The sequence below is a fragment of the Procambarus clarkii genome, chromosome 53 (genome assembly GCF_040958095.1).
Source record: "Procambarus clarkii isolate CNS0578487 chromosome 53, FALCON_Pclarkii_2.0, whole genome shotgun sequence".
NCBI lineage: Eukaryota > Metazoa > Arthropoda > Malacostraca > Decapoda > Cambaridae > Procambarus > Procambarus clarkii.
Window position 1 is genome coordinate 11,086,632 of NC_091202.1, and position 27,911 is coordinate 11,114,542.

At 47.1% G+C, this 27,911-nt stretch overlaps 1 protein-coding gene across 1 annotated transcript in view; it reads right to left on the reverse strand.

The window, feature by feature from the left end:
* LOC123767096 (kinesin-like protein KIF14) overlaps positions 1-27,911 on the reverse strand; it is a 474,367-nt gene that overhangs the window by 435,100 nt on the left and 11,356 nt on the right. Inside the window, 1 exon segment of the mRNA XM_045756600.2 lies at positions 6,547-6,705. Within this exon segment, the coding sequence (XP_045612556.2) occupies positions 6,547-6,705 (159 nt within the window).

The following is a 27,911-nucleotide window of genomic DNA, read 5'->3' on the forward strand; positions in this document are numbered from 1 at the left end:
TGCTATGTCGCTCGTTTTGGTATCATTGTGTTCGCAATTAAATTCTCTACAGGTGTGTATAAATATAATGTCCAAAAGCCTAGCGTGACTCCCAACAGCAAAGCGTAAAGTCGGCAAAAACGCACAAAATCAGTAACATGTGCATTCTCGTTCCATTTCTTTACCTTAATTCTCGTGCTACGTCGCTCGTTTTGGTATCATTGTGTTCGCAATTAAATTCCCTACAGATGTGTATGAATAAAATGTACAAAAGGCTGGAGTGCCTCCCCGCAGAAAAGCCTAAAGTTACCCGTGAACGAGCACCATTTTGTACATTGCAACCTAATGTTCAACTCGTTCAATTTGATAACATCAAATTTCGTGCTACGTCGCTCGTTTTGGTATCAAATTGTTCGCAATAAAAAGGCGAGTATTTTAAAACTAGTCCCAGAATAATAGAGCAATAACTGGATTTTTAACAAATATTTTAATTCTGGACGCTCATCATCACAAATTTATTTATATCTTTCCAGTGTTCTGACATAAATATTTGTGTTACATCTTTCATTTTGGTATCAAATTGTTCGCAATAAAACGGCGCGCATTTTAAAACTAGTCCCAAGATAATAGGACAATAAATAGAATTTTAACAAATATTTTAATATTTGGACAATAGGCCTATTTATAATATTTCAAGTGTTTGGACATCAAGTTTCATGTTATATCTTTGATTTTGGTATCAAATTGTGTGCAATCTAAAGGCGCTTATTTTAAAACCACTACCAGATTGATCTGATAAAATTTAAATTTTTAAAAAATATTTTAATGAGTGACTCAGTACTGCGTCGTTGGAACACATTCAGTAGAAAAATGAGTGACGAGATAATCAGTCTGTGGAACCTCAAAGTGTTAAAATTGTGACCAAAGGACAAGAGGTCCGAGTAAGGAGACTTGATTACAGAAGAGGGGACTACAGAAGGATAAGGGACTACTTGGGAGAAGTGCAGTGGGAGGAAGAAATTAGAGGAAAAACAGTGCAAGATATGATGAACCAAGTCATATGGAAATGCAAGGAGGCTGAAGAGAGATTTATTCCAAGAGTAAAGGAAAAAAGCAGGAGGGAATATAATAACCCATGGTTTAATAGACAGTGTTAAAAAGCAAAAGTGAGAAGCAGGAGGGAGTGGAGGAAGTACAGAAGACAAAGGACAGAGGACAACAGGATTAGATGTAACAGAGCTAGGAACGATTACATTAACATAAGACTAGTGTCAGAAAGAAATTATGAGAATGATATTGCAATCAAAGCGAAAAAGCAACCTAAATTACTACATAGCCATATAAGAAGGAAGATGTCAGTAAATGACCAAGTGACAAGACTGAGGAAAACAGAAAGGGCATATACAGAAAGCGACAAGGAAATCTGTGAGGTACTGAATGCAAGTTTCCATGGAGTGTTCACAACCGAGCCTGAGCAGCTCCCATTGTTAGAAGAGATTACCCTAGATGAAAGACTATGAGATATAGAGGTGACAGCAGAGGAGGTAATGAAACAGTTGACAACACTGGATGCAACTAAAGCGGTTGGACCAGACAAAGTATCACCGTGGATACTAAAAGAGGCAGTGCAGGCTCTCAGCGTTCCTCTGGCAATGATCTCTAATGAGTCACTTATGTCGGGAGAATTGCCCAGTTGCTGGAAGGAGGCAAATGTCGTACCGATTTTCAAGAAAGGTGATAGGGAGGAGGCACTTAACTACAGACCCGTATCACTGACAAGCATCCCCTGCAAAATACTTGAAAGAATAATTAGGCTAAGACTTGTTGAGCACCTGGAGAGCATTGGGTTTGTAAACAAGCACCAACATGGGTTCTGGACAGGGAGATCATGCCTAACAAACCTTTTAGAATTCTATGACAAAGTAACAAGGATAAGGCAGGACAGAGAAGGCTGGGCAGACTGCATATTTCTTGACTGCCGAAAGGCCTTTGATACAGTACCGCACATGAGACTGCTTTACAAACTTGAGAGGCAGGCAGGAGTAAGCGGAAAGGCCCTAGCATGGGTAAGGAACTACCTAACAGGAAGGAGCCAGAGGGTAATGGTAAGGGGCAAGAAGTCGGACTGGCGAACAGTAACGAGTGGAGTACCTCAAGGATCGGTGCTGGGCCCAATCCTCTTTCTAATTTACGTAAATGATATGTTTACAGGAGTGGAATCATACATGTCAATGTTTGCGGATGACGCAAAATTAATGAGAAGAGTTGTGACAGACGAGGATTGTAGGATCCTCCAAGAGGACTTAAACAGGTTGCAGAGATGGTCAGGGAAATGGCTACTGGAGTTTAACACCAGTAAATGTAAAGTTATGGAAATAGGATCAGGTGATAGGAAACCAAAGGGACAGTACACAATGAAGGGGAACAGCCTACCTGTAACGATTTGAGAAAGAGACCTGGGAGTGGATGTGACACCTAATCTAACTCCTGAGGCACATATAAATAGGATAACGACAGCAGCGTACTCTACACTGGCGAAAATTAGAACTTCATTCAGAAACCTAAGTGAGGAGGCTTTTAGGGCGCTTTACACTGCCTATGTGAGACCAGTCTTAGAGTATGCCATGCTATCATGGAGCCCCCACCTGAAGAAACACATAAGGAAACTAGAGAAGGTTCAGAGGTTTGCGACGAGGCTTGTCCCAGAGTTACGAGGGATGGGATATGAAGAACGTCTGAGGGAACTGAACCTTACAACACTAGAGAAAAGAAGGGAGAGAGGAGATGTGATAGGAACATATAAAATACTCAGAGGAATTGACAAAGTGGAAATAGATGAAATGTTCACACGTAATAATAACAGAACGAGATGACATGGGTGGAAACTGGAAACTCAGATGAGTCAGAGATGTTAGGAAGTTTTCTTTTAGCGTGAGAGTAGTGGAAAAATGGAATGCACTTGGGGGAACAGGTTGTGGAACCAAACTCTATTCATAATTTTAAAATTAGGTATGATAGGGAAATGGGACAGGAGTCATTGCTGCAAACAACCGATGGCTAGAAAGGCGGGATCCAAGAGCCAAGCTCGATCCTGCAAGCACAAATAGGTAAGTACACACACACACACACACATCCACCCCACCTGCCATCATCCATCGCACCTGCCTGCCTGCCACCAACCATCCCACCTGCCTGCCTGCCCCCACCTGCCTGCTTGCCTGCCCCCCACCTGCCTGCTTGCCTGCCCCCCACCTGCCTGCTTGCCTGCCCCCCACCTGCCTGCTTGCCTGTCCCCCACCTGCCTGCCTGCCCTCCCCCCGCCATCATCCACCCCCCCCACCTGCCACCAACCATCCCACCTGCCATCATCCATTCCACCTGCCTGCCTGCCTCCCCCCCGCCATCATCCATCCCACCTGCCTGCCACCCCCCCCCCACCTGCCACCAACCATCCCACCTGCCTGCCTGCCCCCACCTGCCATCATCCATCCCACCTGCCTGCCTGCCCCCCCCCCACCTGCCAACAACCATCCCACCTGCCTGCCTGCTCCCCCCACCTGCCATCATCCATCCCACCTGCCTGCCTGCCCCCCCCCCCCACCTGCCATCATCCATCCCACCTGCCTGCCCCCCACCTGCCATCATCCATCCCACCTGCCTGCCCCCCCCCACCTGCCATCATCCATCCCACCTGCCTGCCCCCCCCACCTGCCATCATCCATCCCACCTGCCTGCCCCCCCCACCTGCCATCATCCATCCCACCTGCCTGCCTGCCCCCCCACCTACCTACCTGCCCCCCCCCACCTGCCCACCTGCCACCATCCATCCCACCTGCCACCATCCATCCCACCTGCCTGCCTGTCCCCCCCCCACCTGCCATCATCCATCCTACCTGCCTGTCTGCTCCCCCACCTGCCCACCTGCCACCATCCATCCCACCTGCCTGCCTGTCCCCCCCACCTGCCACCATCCATCCCACCTGCCTGCCCCCCCCCCACCTGCCATCATCCATCCCACCTGTCTGCCTGTCCCCCCCACCTGCCACCATCCATCCCACCTGCCTGCCTGTCCCCCCCTGCCACCATCCATCCCACCTGCCTGCCTGCCCCCCCACCTGCCACCATCCATCCCACCTGCCCCCCCCACCTGCCATCATCCATCCCACCTGTCTGCCTGTCCCCCCCACCTGCCACCATCCATCCCACCTGCCTGCCTCCCCCCCCACCTGCCACCATCCATCCCACCTGCCTGCCTCCCCCCCCCACCTGCCACCATCCATCCCACCTGCCTGCCTGCCCCCCCCCCACCTGCCACCATCCATCCCACCTGCCTGCCCCCCCCCCACCTGCCTGCCTCCCCCCCCCCCACCTGCCACCATCCATCCCACCTGCCTGCCCCCCCCCCCACCTGCCACCATCCATCCCACCTGCCTGCCTGCACCCCCCTCCTGCCACCATCCATCCCACCTGCCTACCCCCCCCCACCAGCCACCATCCATCCCACCTGCCTGCCTCCCCCCCACCTGCCACCATCCATCCCACCTGCCTGCCCCCCCCACCTGCCACCATCCATCCCAAATGCCTGCCCCCCACCTGCCACCATCCATCCCACCTGCCTGCCTGCCCCCCCCCACCTGCCACCATCCATCCCACCTGCCTGCCCCCCCCCACCTGCCACCATTCATCCCACCTGCCTGCCCCCCCCCACCTGCCATCATCCATCCCACCTGCCTGCCCCCCCCACCTGCCATCATCCATCCCACCTGCCTGCCCCCCCCCCCACCTGCCATCATCCATCCCACCTGCCTGCCCCCCCCACCTGCCATCATCCATCCCACCTGCCTGCCCCCCCACCTGCCACCATCCATCCCACCTGCCTGCCTCCCCCCCCACCTGCCACCATCCATCCCACCTGCCTGCCCCCCCCCTGCCATCATCCATCCCACCTGCCTGCCTGCCCCCACTTGCCATCATCCATCCCACCTGCCTGCCTCCCCCCCACCTGCCATCATCCATCCCACCTGCCTGCCTCCCCCCCCACCTGCCATCATCCATCCCACCTGCCTGCCTCCCCCCCCACCTGCCATCATCCATCCCACCTGCCTGCCTGCCCCCCCAACCTGCCATCATCCATCCCACCTGCCTCCCCCCCCCCTACCTGCCATCATCCATCCCACCTGCTTGCCTGCCCCCACTTGCCATCATCCATCCTACCTGCCATCATCCATCCCACCTGCCTGCCCCCCCCCTACCTGCCATCATCCATCCCACCTGCCTGCCTCCCCCCCACCTGCCATCATCCATCCCACCTGCCTGCCTGCCCCCCCCACCTGCCACCATCCATCCCACCTGCCTGCCTGCCCCCACTTGCCATCATCCATCCTACCTGCCATCATCCATCCCACCTGCCTGCCCCCCCCCCCACCTGCCATCATCCATCCCACCTGCCTGCCTTTCCCCCCCCCCACCTGCCATCATCCATCCCACCTGCCTGCCTGCCCCCCCCCCACCTGCCACCATCCATCCCACCTGCCTGCCTGCCCCCCCCCACCTGCCACCATCCATCCCATCTGCCTGCCCCCCCCCCCACCTGCCATCATCCATCCCACCTGCCTGCCCCCCCCCCTACCTGCCATCATCCATCCCACCTGCCTGCCTGCCCCCACTTGCCATCATCCATCCTACCTGCCATCATCCATCCCACCTGCCTGCCCCCCCCCCTACCTGCTTGCCCCCCCCCTACCTGCCATCATCCATCCCACCTGCCTGCCTGCCCCCACTTGCCATCATCCATCCTACCTCCCATCATCCATCCCACCTGCCTGCCTCCCCCCCCCCCCACCTGCCATCATCCATCCCACCTGCCTGCCTGCCCCCCCCACCTGCCACCATCCATCCCATCTGCCTGCCCCCCCCACCTGCCATCATCCATCCCACCTGCCTGCCCTTCCCCCTACCTGCCATCATCCATCCCACCTGCCTGCCTGCCCCCACTTGCCATCATCCATCCTACCTGCCATCATCCATCCCACCTGCCTGCCCCCCCCTACCTGCCATCATCCATCCCACCTGCCTGCCTGCCCCCACTTGCCATCATCCATCCTACCTGCCATCATCCATCCCACCTGTCTGCCCACACTTACAGCCAGCCAATGTGTCGGCCAATGCAACCTGTCTTCTTTACATCAAGATGCAACGTGCTATATACTTTACCCAAGGACAAAAACTGTTATGCAAGAAAATAATAGCAACTTGAAAAATTGACAATGTCCCATTTTCTGTTCATGGGTCTGGTAGGTTAGGATAGGGCACTTCAGTACGACAGTTTCTTGACGTTTGGAACATTCGTGAGAACAGGCTGGCCATTGACCTAGCCAGCCAGCCCACCCACCATTCATCCTGCTGCCATCCCGAATACGAGTAAAAAACCAACATTGTAATACTAATGGAATTAGCAACGATCAAGAATGACCAGAATACAGCCCCATATAGGCCATTATATTGAGTGGATACTGTATAGTACTTTATATATATACAAAAAATACAGTAAATTAGACAATGGCTGACCTTGACCTCCTGGTGGAAGTTGGAACAGTAAGCATTGTAGATGATGATGCTCTATTCAAATGATCTTTACTCCTCCCATCATCATCTTTCTTCCCACCTTCAGCATCCCTCATATTTTTGGAAGTCTTTGAGCCAGCACAGCTCGACACTGGAGGTACGCTGGTGGGAGAATTTTTTATTATTTTTTTATCCAGGTTTTTCAGCTACATTCCAAATTAAAATTTACAAGTACTGTACAACAGAAAACAAATTAAAGAAAACACTGTATATAGCACAATTAGACAGGATGCAGCATACTAATCACCAACCATTAGAAACTTTTCAAACTTCCTTGCACGGTCATTGAAGTTGCCAGTGACAGCTAAAATATTTTAACTAAATACGTCTCTTCCTAGTTTACCATCTATGCTAACCACCACCAGGCGGCAGCAGAATTATACACACCTTAGGGTTCCCAGATCCAGACCACACCACATACGCCGATTCAAAAATAATGAACATATGTACATGGGAGATAGATGATGTGGGGGGAAGAGTGCAAAAGTACAAATAAAACGATTCTGTTCAGAAAAGTGCTTTGATATTGATCAAATGTCTTATTTCTAAGATTGAATTGTATTTGTTTGCTGACAAAGGTAAGCACTTTGGTTGGGGGCTAACATTATTGCAGTCCTTAAACCAATACACGTAATTTGGGAGACGACGTTTATGCCATTCACAATCCCCCAAATATTTGTAAAAATTCCATTTTTTTTCTTATTATTATGGGACTTGTTTTAAAATGTGTGCCAACATCTTGCACTAATTTGATACCAAAATAAATGGCTTAGCACAAAAATTAAGGTGAGAAACTATAAAGTGTATAAACACTGAAGTGTGGTTGTGCGCTCACTTCAACACCCGGCCTACCCTGCGTTGCGGGTGGCCCAGCAGGCCATAAAAAGTGATTTATTAATTGAGGCAATATCAAATGAGGTGAGGAAGGACTCGCCTGCTCTGCAAAGCAGTAAACAAGGGATACTAAAGAGTGCAAAGAATGCCCAGCCAGAACAGCCAGGGAGGCAATTGTAAAAGCAATATTACAGCCCACATACAGCTTGCCAGGAGCCCTGATCTCTGAGCTGGATATTGCAAAGGAAAAACCAGCATTGAATGTAATCAAATGCCATTTTCTGGGTGAGACCCGGAGGCTCCCTGGAGCTATACCGGGCTGATGTGTATATATTAGACTGTGGCAACAGTCAATCGAAGGAGTTCTAAGCCTACTGGGGACCAGAGCCAGAACCTGGCCCCTTCAAGAGTGGGACGAAGAGCAATGGCCTAAAGACACCCCCGTGTAATTGGAAGCAGTCTTTGTCTGCCGTCTACCAGGTCAGGCACCCAGAAATGTAGGAATTTCAAAACAAACTACTGCCGGCCAAAAAAATTGCAAACCGAAAGCCGAAAAAGCAAACGGAACTCCCCAAATCAAAAACTGGGAAACAAACATGACGTCACCACAACTGCCGCACATCCATCTGCGCAACCCCCACCTCCCCGGGAGGGGGACAAGGGGGGAGGATCCCAGACCTCCACGCCAGCAACTCTCCCCAGTTCAGAGGCCGAGTATCAAAAACGCAAAAAAAAAAAAAAACGTCCGGAAGGAGGGAGGGATGCCATGGAGCCTCCGGGTCTCACCCAGAAAATAGTATTTCTTTACATTCAACACTGGTTTTCTGTGGAGAGCCCCTTTGGCTCCCCGGAGCTACCTAACCAAAGATAAGGAAAAAAGGGACTCGCCTGAGAAGTGGTCGTCACTCGCTCCTCTACTCAAAAGACAAGACAACTGGTCGCAACCTGCGACCCAAGACTATACACCGCCCGAGAAGAACATTAACAAGGCAACGCGCAACCAGGACCCTCATCAACCTCCAAAAGCCCCGTGCCCGAAGATAGGCCAGGACATAGTGTATTACCAAAACAGCAGCCGAATGCCGAACTTACGAAAGGCGCGGGCACGGGGATAGACCGCAGGCTGGCAGGACCGAATAATCCTAAGGGAAACAGGGTCAACCCAAAGCGCATCCTCTGCCACAGAGGCTGTGGCGTGCAATTAACGACGAAGAGCCACACACAAAAACATGATCACCCCCGGCCGAACCAACCAAGCATCAACAACCCAAGGACACCTTCGGAAAGCAGCACTCATTCTTCGCCAGAAAAGAAGGGGAAGGCTGCAAACGAATGAAACGACCACCAGGACCGAAAGAGCAGAAACCCCTGTGCCAGAGGAGAGCATGAAGCTCCCCAACCCGACCCCCAGAGGCCAATGTCAACAAGAAAAGATCCTTAGAAAAACAGTCCTGAACCGAGGGGGCCACCACAAACCGAGAAGAGAGAAGAGAGCACCCCGTCCAATGACCAGGACGGCTCAGGTGGCGCATGAGCAGGCCGGGGTGAAACAACGCCCGAGAAAGCTTGTGGAATGGAGCAGAAGTGACATCCACCTCCAAATGCAAGCTGCAGCGACTCCGCCAGCACCACACGATACAAGGTGACAGTATTTTGCATCTATATGACAGTCCTGAAACAACCAAGAGAGAAAGGACAAAACAACCCGATCAGAAATCGAAGACAACCTACGAAGACAAAAAAAGCCGAAGGACTACCAGGAAATTCCATACAGTACTGCCGTCTAGACAAAACTCGCAGGTGGGACACCATTAACGAAGCCACCCGATCACCAAACAAGTGGTGATACACCCGTGTCAAAAAGACCAGACGCGAAGAGTGGAGGAGAAGATCGAACCAGCCACGAACCAAACCGAAAAGATCTGCTGAAAGAGGCGGAGCCGTGGAAAGACCCTCGAGTTCGGACATCGAGCAAGAAGCACCTGAAACCAAGGCTGGGCCGGCCACCAACGAGCCAACAGGACGACTCTCCCCTAGTAAGACTCCAACCGAGCCAGGATCCAGAGCAACAACCGAACCGGTAGGACAAGGTACAAGTAATTCCATCTCTACCAGTCCAGCTGAAAGGCATCAACCCCGACGGCCTCGCAGTCTGGGAAGGGCACCACATGAACTGGAAGACGCCTCGACTACGCCGATGCGAAGAGGTCCACCTCTGGGCACTCTTATGTCCGGCAATGCCAACTGAACGAGTCAGCATCGACCGTCCATTCCGCCATCCATTCCAAAAGGGGAATGAACCGAGACGGGCTGTCCGCCAGGACGTTTGACACCCCCCTGAACATGAACCGCCAGGAGAGCCAAACCCCAAGAACTCAGCAGACGAGTCATCCGAAGCGACCAGCCCCAAAGAACCAAGGACTGCATCGAACACCCGCAGTTCAGGCAATGAACCACTGGGGAGCAGTCCGAATGGATCCGGATCGTTGCTCCTCGAGCGACCCGAATCCTCTGAAGTGAATGCCACACCGCCGCAAACTACCGTGCCGTGCTGTGAGCTTGACGGAAGGACGGATCCCACCGACTCTGCCCAGCCTGGTAAGCACTTGTCACAAAACCCCAGCCAAGAGACGAGGCATCCGTGAACACATCAAGCGAGGGCTCGGGGAGGCGCCACGGCACAGAACCCCGAAAAACATGCAGAGGAAGCCGGCAACGCAACAGCTGACACAAGACTCCCGGGATCCAAAGCCATCGATCGCAAGAGCTGCGGAACCAGATTCGACCCGATGGGTAAATCAGAATAGCGAAGTTCAGGCTCACGCACAGCAACTCGAAAATTCGACGTGTGACCCGGGTGCCCTCCAAAAACAGCCGGAGGCGGGACAGCAGCCACAACAGCATCGCAGGAGGGAGAGACAAGGAAGCAGTCCGAGAGTCCCGCACAAGACCCAGCCAAATCCGAACCTGAGAGGGAACCAAATGGGACTTAGTCCAGTTCACCAACAACCCGAACCTGGCGTGCTGGGAAAGAACCATATCCCTGGCGAGCAGACAACACGGACTGGCTGGGAGCCAGGTAAGAGTCGAGGTAAGCCAGAACCCGAACCACTAACAGAAGCAAACAGGTCACCACGACCCGGGTAAGGCGTGTGAACACTCAAGGTGCCAGATTCAAGCCGAATGGAAGGCAACGAAAGTGGTAAGCTTGTTGCGCCATGCCATAACCGAGCCAGTCCCTGAACCCCGGATGAATCGGGACGTGCCAATACTCGTCCCGGAGGTCCAGACACACCATCCAGGCACCCGGCGCCAAAAGCAGCCGGACCTGAGAGAGTGGTCATCCGAAAAGAGGAGCAAAAGACCCAGGGATTCAGACTAAACAAGTCCAGTATAAATTGCAGATCCACACAGTCGAGTTTCAAAACTGAAAACAGGTGGGAAACCCACCTGAGGGACGTTGTCGTTTTGACCACAACCAAGCGAATCCACTCCTTTATGACCTGACAGAGCCACTCCCGGATGACCTGACAGAGCACAGGAGAAGAGGCCTGCCCTGCCAGCCCCGATCCCCCCTAAAGGAGGAGAAGTGACCCAACTCCACCGCAGGCCGGAGGAAACGACTCGAAATTCCCACGAATCATGGGACTAGGCAAGAGCAAACAGCACGAGCCTCCCTTCCCTATCGCCTTATCAATGGGGCAACCCACAAAAGGGCCAACAACCCCTACGAGAGCCCAACCAACGCTGAGAGTGATCACTGCGCCGACCAGATGCCGACGGCTCCAGAGGTGGTGTCGGCCTTGAATCTGGCACTACTGGCTTACGACGACTGAAGGAACCCCGAGACCTCCATGGCCCCCCTCCCCAGAGAACCTACAAGTCTGACAAAAGCCGTCAACTAAACGATGCCGCTTGCAGAAAATGCACCACCGCAGACTCTGCAAACAGCAACGGACAAAAAGGGGATGAAAATCTAAGAGCCAGGGCCCAAAACAATTCCAAAATTTGGACAAACACTGCCAGTCAGCATGCGAGGCGATAAGCGAAGAACTGACACCGCCTCCCTCAGAAACGGCGCACACAACTTCACCAAAGCAGCCAGCACCCGAGCTGCCGAAGCAAGCCCACCGGACCCTGGCCTTGAACCCAGCTTCTCCACACTCAGCACGAGCCAGTCCGAAGACAGCTCCAGCAAGGAAAAGAAATGCAAGACCGAAGCCAAGTGACCATGGGGGCACAAATCCTCAGCCACCAGGGATGCCGAAAGGGAGGGAATCTGCACGTGAAGCCGCACCTGGCCGACATCACAAGGAAGGACGGGGGCGAACAAGCACGCCTCGAGGTGCTCCAACTCACCCCCAGGAAAACTTGAACAACCGTAGGCAACTCTTGCCACTCAAGTGTGCAGTCCGACAGGACGAATGCCAAGCCCCCCCACGAAGAAAAAGCAGTCTGCCAGCCAGGAAGACTCCGGCACCTTTTAACACACCCAATAAGGAAAAAGAGGGGCCAAACTCAAAAAGAAGAAGACTTCAACATCAAGGCGTAATCCAGGTCTTGCAGGAAGTAAGCCGCAAGGGGCCTCTCACACCTTCCTCGATGGGATGCGGGAAGCTAAAAACCTCCAGGAGGGAACCGAAGAACCCAAGGGTACTCGGAACCGAACCTGGGGAGGAGTCTAACTCTTAACAAAATCATACAGGGAGGGGAATAGGAAAACCCCTCCCCCTGTAACAACAAGCCCCGCACCGAGGGTACCAAACACCCAAGCTGGGACCAGTGAGACCCAGGGCCCCCAAGTCAACTCCTCAGCCCCGGAATCCTCTACGTCAGGACCCGGGACCGAGCCGTCCTCCAAACCCTCTGCCTTTGGAGAAAAAGCAGAGGCCACCGGAAAAGCAGGAATGAAGGGGGCCCACTGGCATGGCCCAAAATCGCCGGCAGGAGGACCAGGCTTGAATGTCTCCGCCGCCAATCCGGAAGGGGCAAGCCCCGAAGCCGCCTAAGTCTCACTACCAGTATAATTTAACGGGGTGTCCGGAAATGCAACCACCCTCGCACATTGCTGCAACTGAAACCACGCATGCAATGCTAAAGCTGCCTGCACCCAAATATCAGTCTCAGTGGACTGGGCGAGTTGGAGAACAAGCAAAGAACACCACTCGCAGGACTCCGGGTCATAGGTGTCACAGACCCCAACAGGCAGCAAGGCGGAGGTAGACAGTGAGTGTCACCCTGAGACAGAGGGACAAAACAACCTTCAAACTCGCACAAGGAGAGGTGGAACTCAGAGGTCTCCTAAATTGGACCACTGAGCCCCAGTGGGGGTTTCCAGGGCCCTTAGGCTGACTGCTAAGGGAAGCCCAGGCGAGGTACTGCTAACCGGTTATCCCAGAGATACCAAGCAAACAATCTAAACGCTGAATCCCTGTGACGTGTGCAAACACGGGGACCTAGTGGAGGGCCACCAAAAACCTTCTAGTGGTTCTACCGCCACACCTGGCAGACCCCCGCCAGGCAAAACAAAACAAAAACAAGAGAAAAAACCCGCAAAAGCATGTCCCCAGGTGAACAGAACCGGTCGCTATGTGTATATCTGACAGCTGCACAGTACCTCGCGCCCCAGCCAGTGACAAAACTACCTCCTGCCCAAGGGAAAACAGGAGTAAGAACCACCCCAGCTGAACCCCCAAGGGCGGGCAATCACTGAGCAACAACAGAACCACAAGGAGGTAGCTGCTCCTGAACGGCTCATGGAAGATAACCCTGAAGCCACAAAGGCAGTACTTACAGGGCACCTAGGGAAGGAAGCTCTAGGTGCATGCAGTCCCAGTACTCTTATGTTACTCCTGGCTCACACACCACCAATACAAAGCAACAACACTGCACAAAGAGTGGAGCCAGAGCGATCGACCGTTCACCATCACAACAGTCTTTGAACTAGGGAGAGTTGCCGGCATGGAGGTCTGGGACCCCTCCGTCCCCCTCCTGGGAAGAGGAAGGGGGGGGGGGGTTGTGGTGACGTCATGTTTGTTTCCCGGTTTTTGATTGGGGAGTTCTGTTTGCTTTTTCAGCTTTCGCTTTGCAATTTTTTGGCCAGCAATAGTTTGTTTTGAAATTCCTATCTTTCTGGGTGCCTGACCTGGTAGATGGCTGACAGACTGCTTTCAATTACATGGGGGTGTCTTTAGGCCATTGCTACTTGTGCCTCTCTTGAGGGGGCTAGTTTCTGGCTCTGATCCCTGGTAGGCTTGGATCTCCTTCGATTGACTGTTGCCACAGTCTAATGTATACACATCATCTCAGAATAGCTCCGGGGAGCCAAAGGGGCTCTCCACAGAAAAACCAGCATTGAATGTACAGTAATTAAATGCCAGTTTTTGGGTGAGCCCTAGAGGCTCCCTGAAGCTATTCGAACTGAAATAGTGCTTTATTATTTGAGGGTTATCAGTCACAGTTATTAAACCTACCGGGGACCACAAGCCAGAACCTGGCCCCCGTCAGAGAGGCGCAGGAAACAATGGCCAATGAGCACTTTACATTTAAAGTACAGTATGTCATACTTGCCACCAACCAGGGAAGGGGCCCAGAAAGGTAGACAAATCAAAACAGACCCCTGTTTGGTTAAAATATGCAAGCTATTTTCTCAAAACACTAAAAGTACTCCCTAAGGCAGAAAGCAAACAAGCAACACGTCATCCAACTAGGTCCCCGCTTATTAGCACTATCCCACGAGGAGAGCGGGAGCTGGCCCAGTGAGCTGGCAACCCCCACCAATCCAGTTCTTTAATTGTGAAAGCCACAGACCAAAGGGAGGGAGGGAGGGATGCCAGGGAGCCTCCAGGACTCGCCCAGAAATTGGCGTTTCATTATATTCAATGCTGGTTTTCTGTGGGGAGGGATTGGGACGGTCCCGAGATACCTAGCAGCCAGCACCCTGTTCGACCTCTAAAACCCCCGTGCCCAAATATCGTCCCAAGACATACTGTATTATTAAAAACAGCCTAAAGAGAAACTACCAAATATTACAGGCACGAGGGCACACCACAGGCTGGCTAGACTTAATTGCGGTTAATTAATGGCTAGACTGGTTAAATGGTTAGAGTGCAGACAACCTGAGAAACAAGAGCCCTGGTAACAGGGACCAGGGAAACCGGACGTTAAGCCAAGGTCTCCAAAACCTAAGCCAGGTCTCACAGGAGGCAAGCACTGAAAGCCTCCTGAACCTTTGCCGGGGAAATCCAAAAGGAAGAAAACCTCCAAATGGACAAATCCGAGGAACCCAAAGGCCCCCCAGGAAATGAACCTAGGAGGAAGCTGCATAAGGGAAAGGAGGGTATGAAAACCCCCTCCTGTACAGTAGAAGCCCCTGTGCAGAAGAAGCCCCTGAGCAGAGCGCACAAGGGCCCAAGCGAGGTCAACAGGAACCCTAGAGCTCCAAGCGGACTCCTTCCCAAGCCCCAGAAACGATCAACAAAGGCCACGGGGCAGAACCCTCATCCACATCCACCGCCCCAGAAGAAAGGCTTCAAAGAAGGGAGTCTACTGGATCAACTCTGAAGCCTTGGCAGGAAAGAGAGGCTCAACCATCTCCATGCCTGCATCGGAAGGGGCAACACCCAAAGCCGCCAGAGCCAAACCCCACCCCGACTCCGAAACCCTCAGACATTTGGAAGCATGAAGCAGAGAAGGAGGAGCAGGGTAAACCATGCCCACCTGAGAAGGAAGAGGAGGCACAGACTGAACCAAGGCCGAAACGACCAACGACCCCAAAACGAAATCCGAAGAACCAAGTGCGGCAGCTCCGGGGCTCCCAAACGGGCAACCAACCTGTACTGTTGCAAGAGAAAACTGTACATGCAATGCAGCAGCTGCCCGATCCCTCTGAACAATAGAGAAGGGAGGAGCGAGATGATCCACAGAACTCTGGGTCAAAGGTGTCACCCAACCCAACAGGCAGCAAGGCAGAGGCAGAATGGACGATAGTCGCCCTGAGGCAAGGGCGACGAGCAACCTGCAAAATTGCACAAGGTGAGAGTGAGCTCGGAAGAAGTAACCATGGCACAACCGAGCCCATGGGTTTTCCAGGGCCCATTGAGGGAATAAGCCCAACGGGAAGCCCAGGCATAGGGCCAGCCAAGCCAGTAAACCCTGTCCGTAGCAGGCTGAACGACTGCAAGTAGCAATCATGAAACCTCAGGGGCAACCCAAAAAAGAAAAAAAACGAAATCCTACAATGAGCAAACAAGCAACCAGAGAAACATCGTCAGTTGCGTGATAGTAATGCAAGCTGTGCCAGCCGTAGTGCGCCCCACCAGCAACAAACATCCCCAACCTGGGGGAAGACAGAAAGCCCGAGACCCCGCCTACACCACAGGTGAGAACAGCTCCAAATGAGGAAGCCCTCTAATGGGGAGAAATTCCCGAAAGCCACAGGGAAGATAACCCTGAAACATAAGGGCAGTACTTACGGTGCACCTAAAGAAGGGTTCCCTAGGTGTGTGCAGCTCCAGTACACTAATACACCTGACAAACACACAACACATGCAGGAACAGCCACACGGCAAAAATCCACAACAGGAAACCTAGGCCAAAGGTGACGTCCAGCCGCCAGCATATCAGTTCAAGAACTGTAGTGGTGCGCTGCAAACTACACCCCACCCCCCCCCTCCCCAAGAGGGCTAGTTGAATGAAGTGTTGCTTGTTTGTTTGTTTGTTTTCTTTTTGTGGGAGTTAATTTGCTATTTTGAGGATGTAGCTTGCATATTTTAACCAGACAGTGGTCTGTTTTAATTCACCTATCTTCCTTTTCTGGGGCCTTCCCTGGTTGATGGCAAGTATGACGTGCTTTAAATGTAAGGTGCTCATTGGCCATTGCTCCCTGCACCTCTCTGAGGAGACCAGGTTCTGGCTCATGGTCCCGGTAGGGTTAAGAACTCGGTAATTGATGATCCCAACAATATAGCATTACTGTATATCAGTTCAGATAGCTTCAGGGAACCGACGGGGCTCCCCACGTCAGCTTCTGTTGGATGAAACTGAGAGGCATCTGTTGGATCTGGATACGAGAAAGACTGATGATCCGGACAGAATCTCACCATGGGTATTGAAAGAGTGTGCAGAAGCACTTTGCTTGCCACTCTCCATAGTGTATAGTAGGTCACTGGAGACGGGAGACCTACCAAAAATATGGAAGACGGCTAATGTAGTCCCAAATAACAAGAAGGGTGACAGACAAAAGGAACTGAACTACAGGCCAGTGTCCTTAACTTGTATAGCATGCAAGGTGATGGAGAAGATCGTGAGAAAAAACATAGTAACACATCTGGAGAAAAGGGACTTCGTGACAAACCCCCTGTTACGTATTCCTAGCTGGATACGTATATAAATTTAAATAAACTTATTTTGTACCATTTCATCATTACCTGTATATGTATATATATTATATTTTTGTAAATTATCGTGTGGTGTGGCAATATCAGTGAGACAGAGGCGCGGTTGGTTTTTCACACGTCTAATACCCGTTAGATTCGGGAAATTAGAATTGCTGGACCTGTTCAGTTATGGGAGTTCCAGATGTCACTTTTTAATATTCATATATTTGCTAAATTACTGTAATTAAGCAGGTGGCATTGTAACTTATATATTTTGAAAGTAACCATTATATTTTATTTTCATTATGTGTTTTCAGAACAAGTAGTTGTTCAATTAGTTGTAAATATTATAAAGTCCTTATTTACCATCCCTCATCCTGGATGAGGCGGAGGGAGCAAATGTGGGGGGTGTCCTGACGCCACGTAGCTCAGTAACTGGGAGACGAGCGTAGGGTCAACTTGTCTGACAAGTGTCTGTTCTGTGTACTTATTTCTGTTTTTATTAGTACAGTAGTATAATTATCTGGCGATACATACGTCTTAGTTCATATATCTGAATGAGCCATTCTGCTTACTGTTATACAGGTACTTGAAGTGAAATAGTATGTTAATTATAAATACCCAATTTTTATTTTAATTAAAATAGTTTATATATATGGGTGATATTTTTTCCTGGGGTATTTCTTTTAATTATATTGTATGTACGTATCTACGAGGTTACCCTGGTTGCACGTGTTTATATACAGAGTCATATTCATGTCCCTAGACCGTTAATTTCTTGTCTCTAAGTACAACGAGCCGTACATACAGGTACGTTACATATTTTGGGGGCCTGTTCCGGGAGATTGTTCCCACATACATTTAAAAACTTTGCTAATCTAACGTTGCCTTCCTAGGAATCTGTGTGCTTTAAGAAACTTGCAGTATATCATGCCAGAGTCGTCCTGTGTAACTAGTAACCTACGCTTCACGATTTTGAAGGCAAGTCATCCTAATTTTTGTTTGTGCAGAGAGGCCATACAAATTTTCAGTGTCGTGTCAATTTAAAGTGAAGTGTGTAGTGCCGTGCCATTCTGTTTAAATATTTTAGTCAGTAAAGTGCCAAGTGTTAGTTAACAATGGAGGATCAAGTGGAGTTGTCGTTGGCTAATCCAGACTTTGAGGGAATTAAAAGCCTAAGAAAGTCTGCCTTAATAAATATGGCAAATAAGCTAGAATTAACAGCCAACAATAAAATGAATAAGGCACAAATTCTGAGTCATAGTAACCCATTTAGTAGAAAATAGTGAGTTAGGGGAAGAATTTCTAGATGAGGTCAAAGAGGAGACAAGTGAGCAAATTGCTTTAAGGCGGCTTGAGTTAGAAGCGCAAGCAGCACATGCTAAGCTTGAAGCTCGAGAGAAAGAATGTGAGTTTGAAAGGCAACAGAAAATATTAGAGGCTGAAGCTCAAAACCAACAGAAAATATTAGAGGCTGAAGCTCAACAAAGAGAGATTGAAGCTATAAACCAACAAACTATTAGAGGTTGAAGCTCAACAGAGAGCTTGAAACTCGACGTTTAGAGATTGAGGCACAAAATAGTAGGTTAGTAGCTCAGTTGCAGTAGGAAGCAACAAAGAAGCAACAAGCAGAAGAACAAACTAGGCAGTTAGAAATTCAAAAACAAATGGCTGAGGCTAACAACAGACTTGAGTCACAGCGTTTGGCAGCTGGGTATAGTAATACTAGCAATATTCCTAATAGTAATGATAGTAATCCCATTAGAATAAATAAGTACATAGAGTTACCCAAGTTCAATGAGGAGGACCCTGAGGTTTTCTTTTCACATTTCTCTAAAATTGCAGTCAGTATGAATTGGCCAATGGATCAATGGGTTGCAATCAAGTAAAGTCAATTAAAAGGAAGTTTTTGCATCCTTGCCTGATGAAAATAGTTTTGACTACGAGTTTGTTAAGAAAAGCATCTTAAATGCTTATCAGTAAAATCCTGAAGCACACAGACAAAAGTTTAGGAACTTAAAGAGGGCAAGTGAACAGACAATTGCAGATTTCACCAGATTAAAAACTAACTATTGTAACAGATGGCTTAAATCACTTTCAATAAATGAGTATGATGCTCTTAAGAATCTTCTTATAACAGAAGAAGTGTTGTCATGTCTCCCAGATAAATTGTCTACTTTTATGGCAGAGCAGAAAAGCATAACAGACATTTATGAGCTGTCTAAGCTCGCTGATGAGCACGAGTTGTTAACCAAGGCCCAGTTTAAGGCCCAATCACCTAAGTTTAACCGTAGAGTAAATTATAATGCTCACAGAACTCCTTATCAGAACCAATCCAGTACTAGTGCTCCAGTTACTCCCATGAACTCTTCTCTTACAAAACCTAATCCTGCTACTTCATTGTCAGTAATATCAAATATTAATAATGTTAATTCTAAACCTACAGTTGGTTCCACAGGTGTGTCCACTGTAAGGTACTGTACCCATTGTAAGAGAAAAGGCCATGTGATAAATTCTTGCTTTATATTGCACCCTGAGTTACGACCAACTGGTCTCATTTATTGTAGAGGTGTGCAGAATAAATTAATATTTATTCTGCAATATTTATATAGACTCCATATATGTCTTCAGGTGAAGTTTTGTGTGTTAATGGGAAATGGAAGCCAGTGGTTTTTCCTTCATGATACAGGTGCTTCCCAAACCTTAATTTCTGCCAGTATACTCCCTAATGTTGAAAAGAGAGATACTGGAAAGTTTGTTGTTCTTCAGAGTGTTGCAAGATGTAAAACTGTACCTCTGATAGATGTGACTTTAAGATCCACCATTACACCAAGTTTATGCACTGTGGGTGTTAGTACACAGTTGCCCATCCCAGGTGTGGATGTTATATTGGGTAATGATGTGGCCATAAATCATGTTGTGAGAGAGATTGATCCCAGTTTGTGTACACAGCCAGTTGCAGACCATGTTTATTCTGCCTGTGCTGAAGTTAGTTCTATGAATGAACAATCTGTTGTAGTAGATGGTTTTGTCCATCCTACCTGTGCTGATGTCAGTACTATTATTAATCCAGTTGTCAGTTCTGATGTTACTCAAGTATTTGTTCCAGTAACCAGTACCCCTTCAGTGGAGAAGTGGGATGTGGTTGTTCCAGATTCATGTGTGGCCAACCTAGTTGTTGAGAGTAAGCCTGGTACTATGACTGCTTTATTCCAATAATTTGGGAAAGGCTGTCCATGTACCATTGTCTTGCCCGCTCACTACAAATGTTGTGCCAGGAGTTGAGAGAAACTTAAGAGCCACGACTCTATTGTATTCTAGCCAAGTGAATGGTTTCTAGAAAGAGAACGCAGACGACTGTACAGGAGAAGGAAAAAAATAACGGAAATGCTTCGGCAGACACAACTATCACAAGCAAGGAAAATAAGCCTAAGCAGGGAGATCGAAGAAACAGAACAAACGTTGAAGCGATCATACGAGTCTGAGGAAATGGAATTGGAACAGAAAGCTATACAAGAGATAAAGAAAAATCAGAAATATTTTTTCACATACGCAAAATCAAAATCAAAAACCTCGACCAGTATTGGACCATTAATTACAAATGAAGGTACGTACACAGAGGACAACAAAGAGATTAGTGAAATTCTAAGAAGCCAGTATGAGGCTATGTTCAGCACACCAATAAACAACAAACAACAACGTTGATGACCCAGACAGCTTCTTTATAAATGACATTCAAGCTGCAGATAATATAACGGATATTACCACAAACTCGGAAGACTTTGAAAGAGAAATTGACAATATGCCTATGCACTCAGCTCCTGGGCCTGACTCATGGAATTCAATATTCATAAAGAAATGTAAAGTACCAGTAGCGAGAGCACTCAGCGTAATATGGAGAAAGAGCCTGGATACAGGGGAGATACCAGCAGCACTTAAATCTGCAGATATAGCTCCATTGCACAAAGAGGGGAGTAAAGCCTTGGCAAAAAATTATAGGCCAGTTGCACTAACATCACACATAATAAAAGTGTTTAAAAGAGTGATTAGGAATCAAATTTCTAGTTTTATGGAAAACAATGAGTTGCACAACCCAGGACAACATGGATTTAGAGCGGGAAGATCCTGTCTGTCACAGTTACTCAACCACTATGACAAAATCACAGAAGCTCTAGAAGAAAAGCAAAATGCAGATGTAGTATACACAGACTTTGCAAAGGCATTCGACAAATGTGACCATGGAGTGATAGCTCACAAAATGAGGTCAATGGGAATAACTGGAAAAGTAGGACGCTGGATACTCAATTTCCTGTCGAACAGAACACAAAGAGTAACAATCAATCAAATAAAATTGAGTCCAAGCGATGTTAAAAGCTCTGTACCTCAAGGTACAGTCCTTGCACCACTGCTGTTCCTTATTCTCATATCAGATATAGACAAAAATACATGTCACAGCTTTGTGTCATCCTTCGCAGACGACACAAAAATCAGCATGAAAATTACCTCTGCTGAAGACATTGAAAAATTACAAGCAGATGTCAACAAAGTTTTCGATTGGGCAGCAGAAAATAACATGATGTTTAACAGTGATAAATTTCAGGTACTCAGGTACGACAAAAATGAGGATTTGAAACATAATACAGGGTACAAAACACAATCGAATCTTCCCATAGTAGAAAAACAGCATGTCAGGGATTTGAGAATAATGATGTCCGACGACCTAACGTTTAGGGAGCATAACCAAGCAAATATTGCATCAGCCAGAAAAATGATCGGATGGATTATGAGAACTCTCAAATCCAGGGATCCCATCACAATGGTTGTACTCTTCAAGTCACTTGTGTTGTCCCGTCTCGAGTACTGCTCAGTACTCACTTCCCCCTTCAGAGCAGGAGAGATTGCTGAAATAGAGGGAATACAGAGAACATATACAGCACGCATAGCCGAGATAAAACACCTAAGTTATTGGGATCGTCTCAAAGCTATCCAAATGTACTCTCTAGAAAGGAGACGAGAGAGATACCAAATATTATATAGAATGGAAAATACTGGAGGGCCAGGTCCCAAATCTACACAGTAAAATAACAACGTACTGGAGTGAACGATATGGAAGGAAATGCAAGATTGAACCAGTGAAGATCAGAGGTGTCATAGGCACAATCAGAGAACACTGTATAAACATCAGAGGTCCGCAGTTGTTCAACGTCCTCCCTACGACTATAAGAAATATTGCCGGAACAACCGTGGACATCTTCAAGAGAAAACTGGACTGTTTTCTAAGAGAAGTTCCGGATCAGCCTGGCTGAAGTGGGTATGTGGGCCTGCGGGCCGCTCCAAGCAACAGCCTGGTGGACTAAACTCTCACAAGTCGAGCCTGGCCTCAGGCCGGGCTTGGGGAGTAGAACTCCCAGAACCCCATCAAGCAGGTATCAAGCAGGTTTAAGACAAGATGTCGGGTTAGCAGAGGTATTCCCGCTCACTCCAAGTTTAGAATCAGTTGACCAGTTATGATCAGTTGTCGGGAGTAAGTCTGTTGTAGAGGCTCCGCCTCACCCTAGTCAAGGTGATAGTAAAGGGGAGGAGGTCAAACTACCTGTTACTTGCCCGCTCGTTTCAGATTCAGAGTCATTTAATTTATGTAAGTTGAGTAGAACTGACCCCAAGATTTCAGAGAAGCAAGGAGACATTCTGTACTGTAGATCCAGTTTTGGAGAGTAGGGGAAAGCAGCCAGAGGATCAGCTTCTGTCAAGTAGATGGAGACCCATCGAGCCTCCCTCTTCAGTTGTCTGTGAGGATGTGACCCAGCTTGGTAGTGTTATTGATTGTGAACAGACAGTACTCCAAGCAGCTCCAGATGCCATGGGAGGAAATTTTGGTAAATCATGTATAACCATTAAGGGTGGTAAAGTATCTTTTGGATCTAAGTTGCAGAGTTTTGTGGACTGTGACTCTTATTCCATGGGGAGTAAGTATTAGTCATTGTGTCAGTTGAGTCAGAGTGTGTGTAGGATGTTGTTGCAATCTACTTTTATTCCGCAGGAGCCATTCTCCTTTGTAGAAAGGGACTGTGGGACATCTTTGTCCAGCCTTGTTGTTGAGCACATAGAGTTTACTCAAGTAGGTTGTGCATCCAGTTGTTCTGAGGAAGTGGCGAGTCATACTAGAGCAGTGTCTCTACTTTTAGATCCCGTTTATTTTGATGTACGAGCAGTGAACAACATGTATGTTCCACTCAAGTGTGGTGTTGACTTTCAGAGTCCTGTTGGTGTTGACTTTCATAGTCAAATGGGTGTTGAAGGATTTAATCATACTTGGGAGCAGATGTTTGAGGCTCCAGGAGTGATTTTCTAGTTGGGGATAAGGTTATCCTACCTAGTTGTTTTAATAACTGTCAAGGGTTACAGATTGTCCTTGGGAGGTTCCCAGGTAATCTGCTGTACATCTTCCAGATGATAAGACCCTTAAACCTCTTTTTTGATTGTTACCAGAAGGAAATCACTTGGGAAGTATAATCCATGGTAAGGGTTGTCAAGTTTGCAGCATGTTTTTGTTAGTGTATTGGAAGACTAGAATGCTTACGAAGGTGTGTGTTGTGTTCAAGTCCACCATCAGAGGGTGTGAACTTGTTTTTGGAGTTGTGATTGAGATATGGTGCCTAGGCAGAAGCCTGTTTTCTTTCGCTGATCGTCATGACAGAGTTATGAGGAAATTGACTTGTGTTCCTTAAGGATCATCCGAGTCAGTTCATTAGGTAGTCTTTGCACTTATCTTGGGTTGTATTTATTGGTTTGGAGGTCAAAGGTTTGCCAAGTCGTTGTGCTGTGTTTCTGAAGGTTCTATGAGTGAAGAAGTATTATATGTAATTGTAAGGTTTAACGCTAATTTCTCTAATTTTAGTATCCATTGGGCGAGAGCATGTGTTCCACAGAGAATCAAGTGTGATGAGGAGCAGATGTCTTTGACAGAGCATACCCAGGAGAAGTCCCTAAACTACCTTACATCCAGTCGGCTTCAATTAAGCAGTTCAGCTCAAGAAAAAGGGAGTAATGGAAAATGGAGTCTGTCTTGGAAAATGTCACCAATTAGAAAAGGGATAATCTGGAAACATGAGACTGATCTCAGATTAGTAGTAGAAACAGATGGAAAGATAAATTGCAGTATTGACTGTGTAATTACCTAAGTGTAGTTACAGGATGAGAGCTACGCTCGTGGTGTCCCGTCTTCCCAGCACTCTGTCATATAACGCTTTGAAACTACTGACGGTCTTGGCCTCCACCACCTTCTCCCCTAACTTGTTCCAACCGTCTACCACTCTGTTCGCGAAAGTGAATTTTCTTATATTTCTTCGGCATCTATGTTTAGCTAGTTTATATCTATGACCTCTTGTTCTTAAAGTTCCAGGTCTCAGGAAATCTTCCCTATCGATTTTATCAATTCCTGTTACTATTTTGTATGTATTGATCATATCACCTCTTTCTTCTGTCTTCTAGTTTTGGCATATTTAATGCCTCTAACCTCTCTTCGTAGCTCTTGCCCTTCAGTTCTGGGAGCCACTTAGTAGCATGTCTTTTGCACCTTTTCCAGTTTGTTGATGTGCTTCTTAAGATATGGGCACCACACAACTGCTGCATATTCTAGCTTTGGCCTAACAAAAGTCGTGAACAATTTCTTTAGTATATCGCCATCCATGTATTTAAAAGCAATTCTGAAGTTAGAAAGCATGGCATAGGCTCCTCACACAATATTCTTTATGTGGTCCTCAGGCGATAGTTTTCTATCTAGAACCACCCCTAGATCTCTTTCTTTATCAGAATTCTTTAAAGATTTCTCACATAATATATAGGTTGTGTGGGGTCTATGTTCTTCTATTCCACATTCCATAACATGGCATTTATTAACATTAAATTCCATTTGCCAAGTGGCGCTCCATGTACTTATTTTGTCCAGGTCTTCTTGAAGGGCATGACAATCATCTAAGTTTCTTATCCTTCCTATTATCTTAGCATCATTAGCAAACATGGTCATGTAATTCTGTATACCAACTGGTAGATCATTTATGTGAAAACAGTTACATTTATGGAGAATTCTATTCATGCTAATAATTATAATGTTGATGGGAATGTGAAATATAATCTGAAACTAAGTGAACTAAATGAGATAAATTAACATACTCCAGAGGAACATATGTGAAATCCCTGATATGTAAAAACAGTGATGTAGAAGATTACAAAACTGAACTTTTTTATTCAATAAATCTCAAGTTTCACATGATAATACTTTCATAAAAAATGCCATTGATCTTCAATCAATTGCATTTTTTTTCATGGAGGTGGAAGGGTTATATACTCATAGCTGGATACGTATATAAATTTAAATAAACTTATTTTGTTCCATTTCATCATTACCTGTATATGTATATATATTATATTTTTGTAAATTATCGTGTGGTGTGGCAATATCAATAAGACAGAGGCGCGGTTGGTTTTTCACACGTCTAATACCTGTTAGATTCGGGGAAATTAGAATTGCTGGACCTGTTCAGTTATGGGAGTTCCAGATGTCACTTTTTAATATTCATATATTTGCTAAATTACTGTAATTAAGCAGGTGGCATTGTAACATATATTTTGAAAGTAACTATTATATTTTATTTGCATTCTTGTGTTTTGAGAACAAGTGGTTGTTCAATTAGTTGTAAATATTAAAAAGTCCTTATTTACCATCCCTCATCCTGGATGAGGCGGAGGGAGCAAATGTGGGGGGTGTCCTGACGCCACGTAGCTCAGTAACTGGGAGACGAGCGTAGGGTCAACTTGTCTGACAAGTGTCTGTTCTGTGTACAGTACTTATTTCTGTTTTTATTAGTAGATAATTATCTGGCAATACATAAGTCTTAGTTCATATATCTGAATGAGCCATTCTGATTACTGTTATACTTGAAGTGAAATAGTATCTTAATTATAAATACCCAATTTTTATTTTAATTCTAATAGTTTATATATACGGGTGATATTTTTTCCTGGGGTATTTCTTTTAATTATATTGTATGTACGTATCTACGAGGTTACCTTGGTTGCACGTGTTTATATACAGAGCCATATTCATGTCCCTAGACCGTTAATTTCTTGTCTCTGTAAGCGCAACGAGCCGTACGTACAGGTAAGATACACCCCCCCCCCAACATGGGTTCAGGGAGGGTAAATCTTGCCTTACAGGCTTAACAGAATTCTACAATTAGGTGACAGATTAAGCAAGAAAGAGAAGGATGGGCGGACTACATTTTCTTGGACTGTCAGAAAGCCTTGGACACAGTACCCCATAAGTGGCTGCTTCATAAGCTGGAGAAACAGGCAGGAGTAACTGGTAGGGTGCTCCAATGGATAAGGAAATACCTAAGCAATAGGAAGCAGTGTTACAGTGAGGGGGTGAGACCTCAGACTGGTGTGAAGTCACCAGTGGAGTCCCACAGGGCTCTGTACTCATTTCTTAAATATTTAAATATCCCAGAGGGTATAGACTCATTCCTCTCAATATTTGCTGACGATGCTAAAATTATGAGAAGGATCAAGACAGAGGAGGACAGTTTTGACCAGGTCTTCACGAAGACCTGGTCAAACTGAAGGAATGGTCCAACAAATGGTTGTTAGAGTTTAACCCAAGCAAATGTAATGTAATATAATGAAGATAGGTTTAGGGAGCAGAAGGCCAGATAAAAGGTATCATTTGGGAGATGAAATCCTTCATGAATCAGAGAGAGATATCAACCCCCCAGGTCTCTGGGGGTTGATATCACACCAGACCTGTCCCCTGAAGCCCATATCAAGAAGATAACATCAGCAGCATATGCCAGGTTGGCTAACATAAGAACCGCCTTTAGAAACTTGTGTAAGGAATCATTCAAAACCTTGTATACCACATATGTCAGACCAATCCTGGAGTATGAAGCTCCAGCATGGAGTCAATATCTAGTCAAGCATAAGACTAAACTGGAAAAGGTTCTAAGGTATCTGACATCAGACTAGTACCTGAACTGAGGGGTTATGAGCTACAAGGAGAGACTACGGGAATTAAACCTCACATCGCTGGAAGACAAGAGTTAGAGAGGGACATGATCACCACATACAAGATTCTCTCAAAGGAATTGATAGGGTAGATAAAAACAGACTATTTAACTCAAGGGGCACATGCACTAAGGAACAAGGGTGGAAAATGAGTGCTCAAATGAGCCAGACACACATAAGAACAAAGGTAACTGCAGAAGGCCCATACGAGGCAGCTCCTATTTATACAAACCCAATCCAACTCATATACATGTCCAATCCCACGTTTGAAACAATCGAGGGACCCCACCTCCACCACATTACGTGGTAATTTGTTCCACAAATCAACAACCCTGTTACCGAACCAGTATTTACCCAAGTCTTTCCTAAATTAATTTAAACTTATCCAATTTATACCCATTGTTTTGTCTGTCTTGTGTTGATACTTTTAATGCCCTATTAATATCCCCTTTATGACCATTCATCCACTTGTAAACCTCTATCATGTCACCCCTAACTCTTCGCCTTTCCAGTGAATGCAATTTAAGATTTGTTAATCTCTCTTCATATGACACGTTTCTAATTTGGGGAATTAACTGTCATCCTACGCTGGACACGTTCAAGACATTAGAAAAAAAAAATTTAGTGTCAGTAGTTGACAAATGGAATGCATAAGGAAGTGATGTGGTGGAGGTAGACTCCATACACAGTTTCAAGTGTAGATATGAGAGAGTCCAGTAGGCTCAGGAGCCTGTACATCAGTTGATTGACGGTTGAGATGCAGGACCAAAGAGCCAGAGCTTAATTGCAAGCACAACTTGGTGAGTACAGAAAATGACTTTTACTGTGTGTAAAACCATTGCTAATCATTTGTTCAAGGATGTGTCAGGGGGGCTGACTTAAGCCTAGCTTCTCTTTGAGCTGGGTAATGCACCGAGGTTAAAAGCACAACCTATCTTTTCACTCAATACTCTACATTAAATTTTAATGGAATGAACCAATCTGTCAAATATGCAGGGTTTTAATACAAATTAAAAGACTAATATTAATGGATGA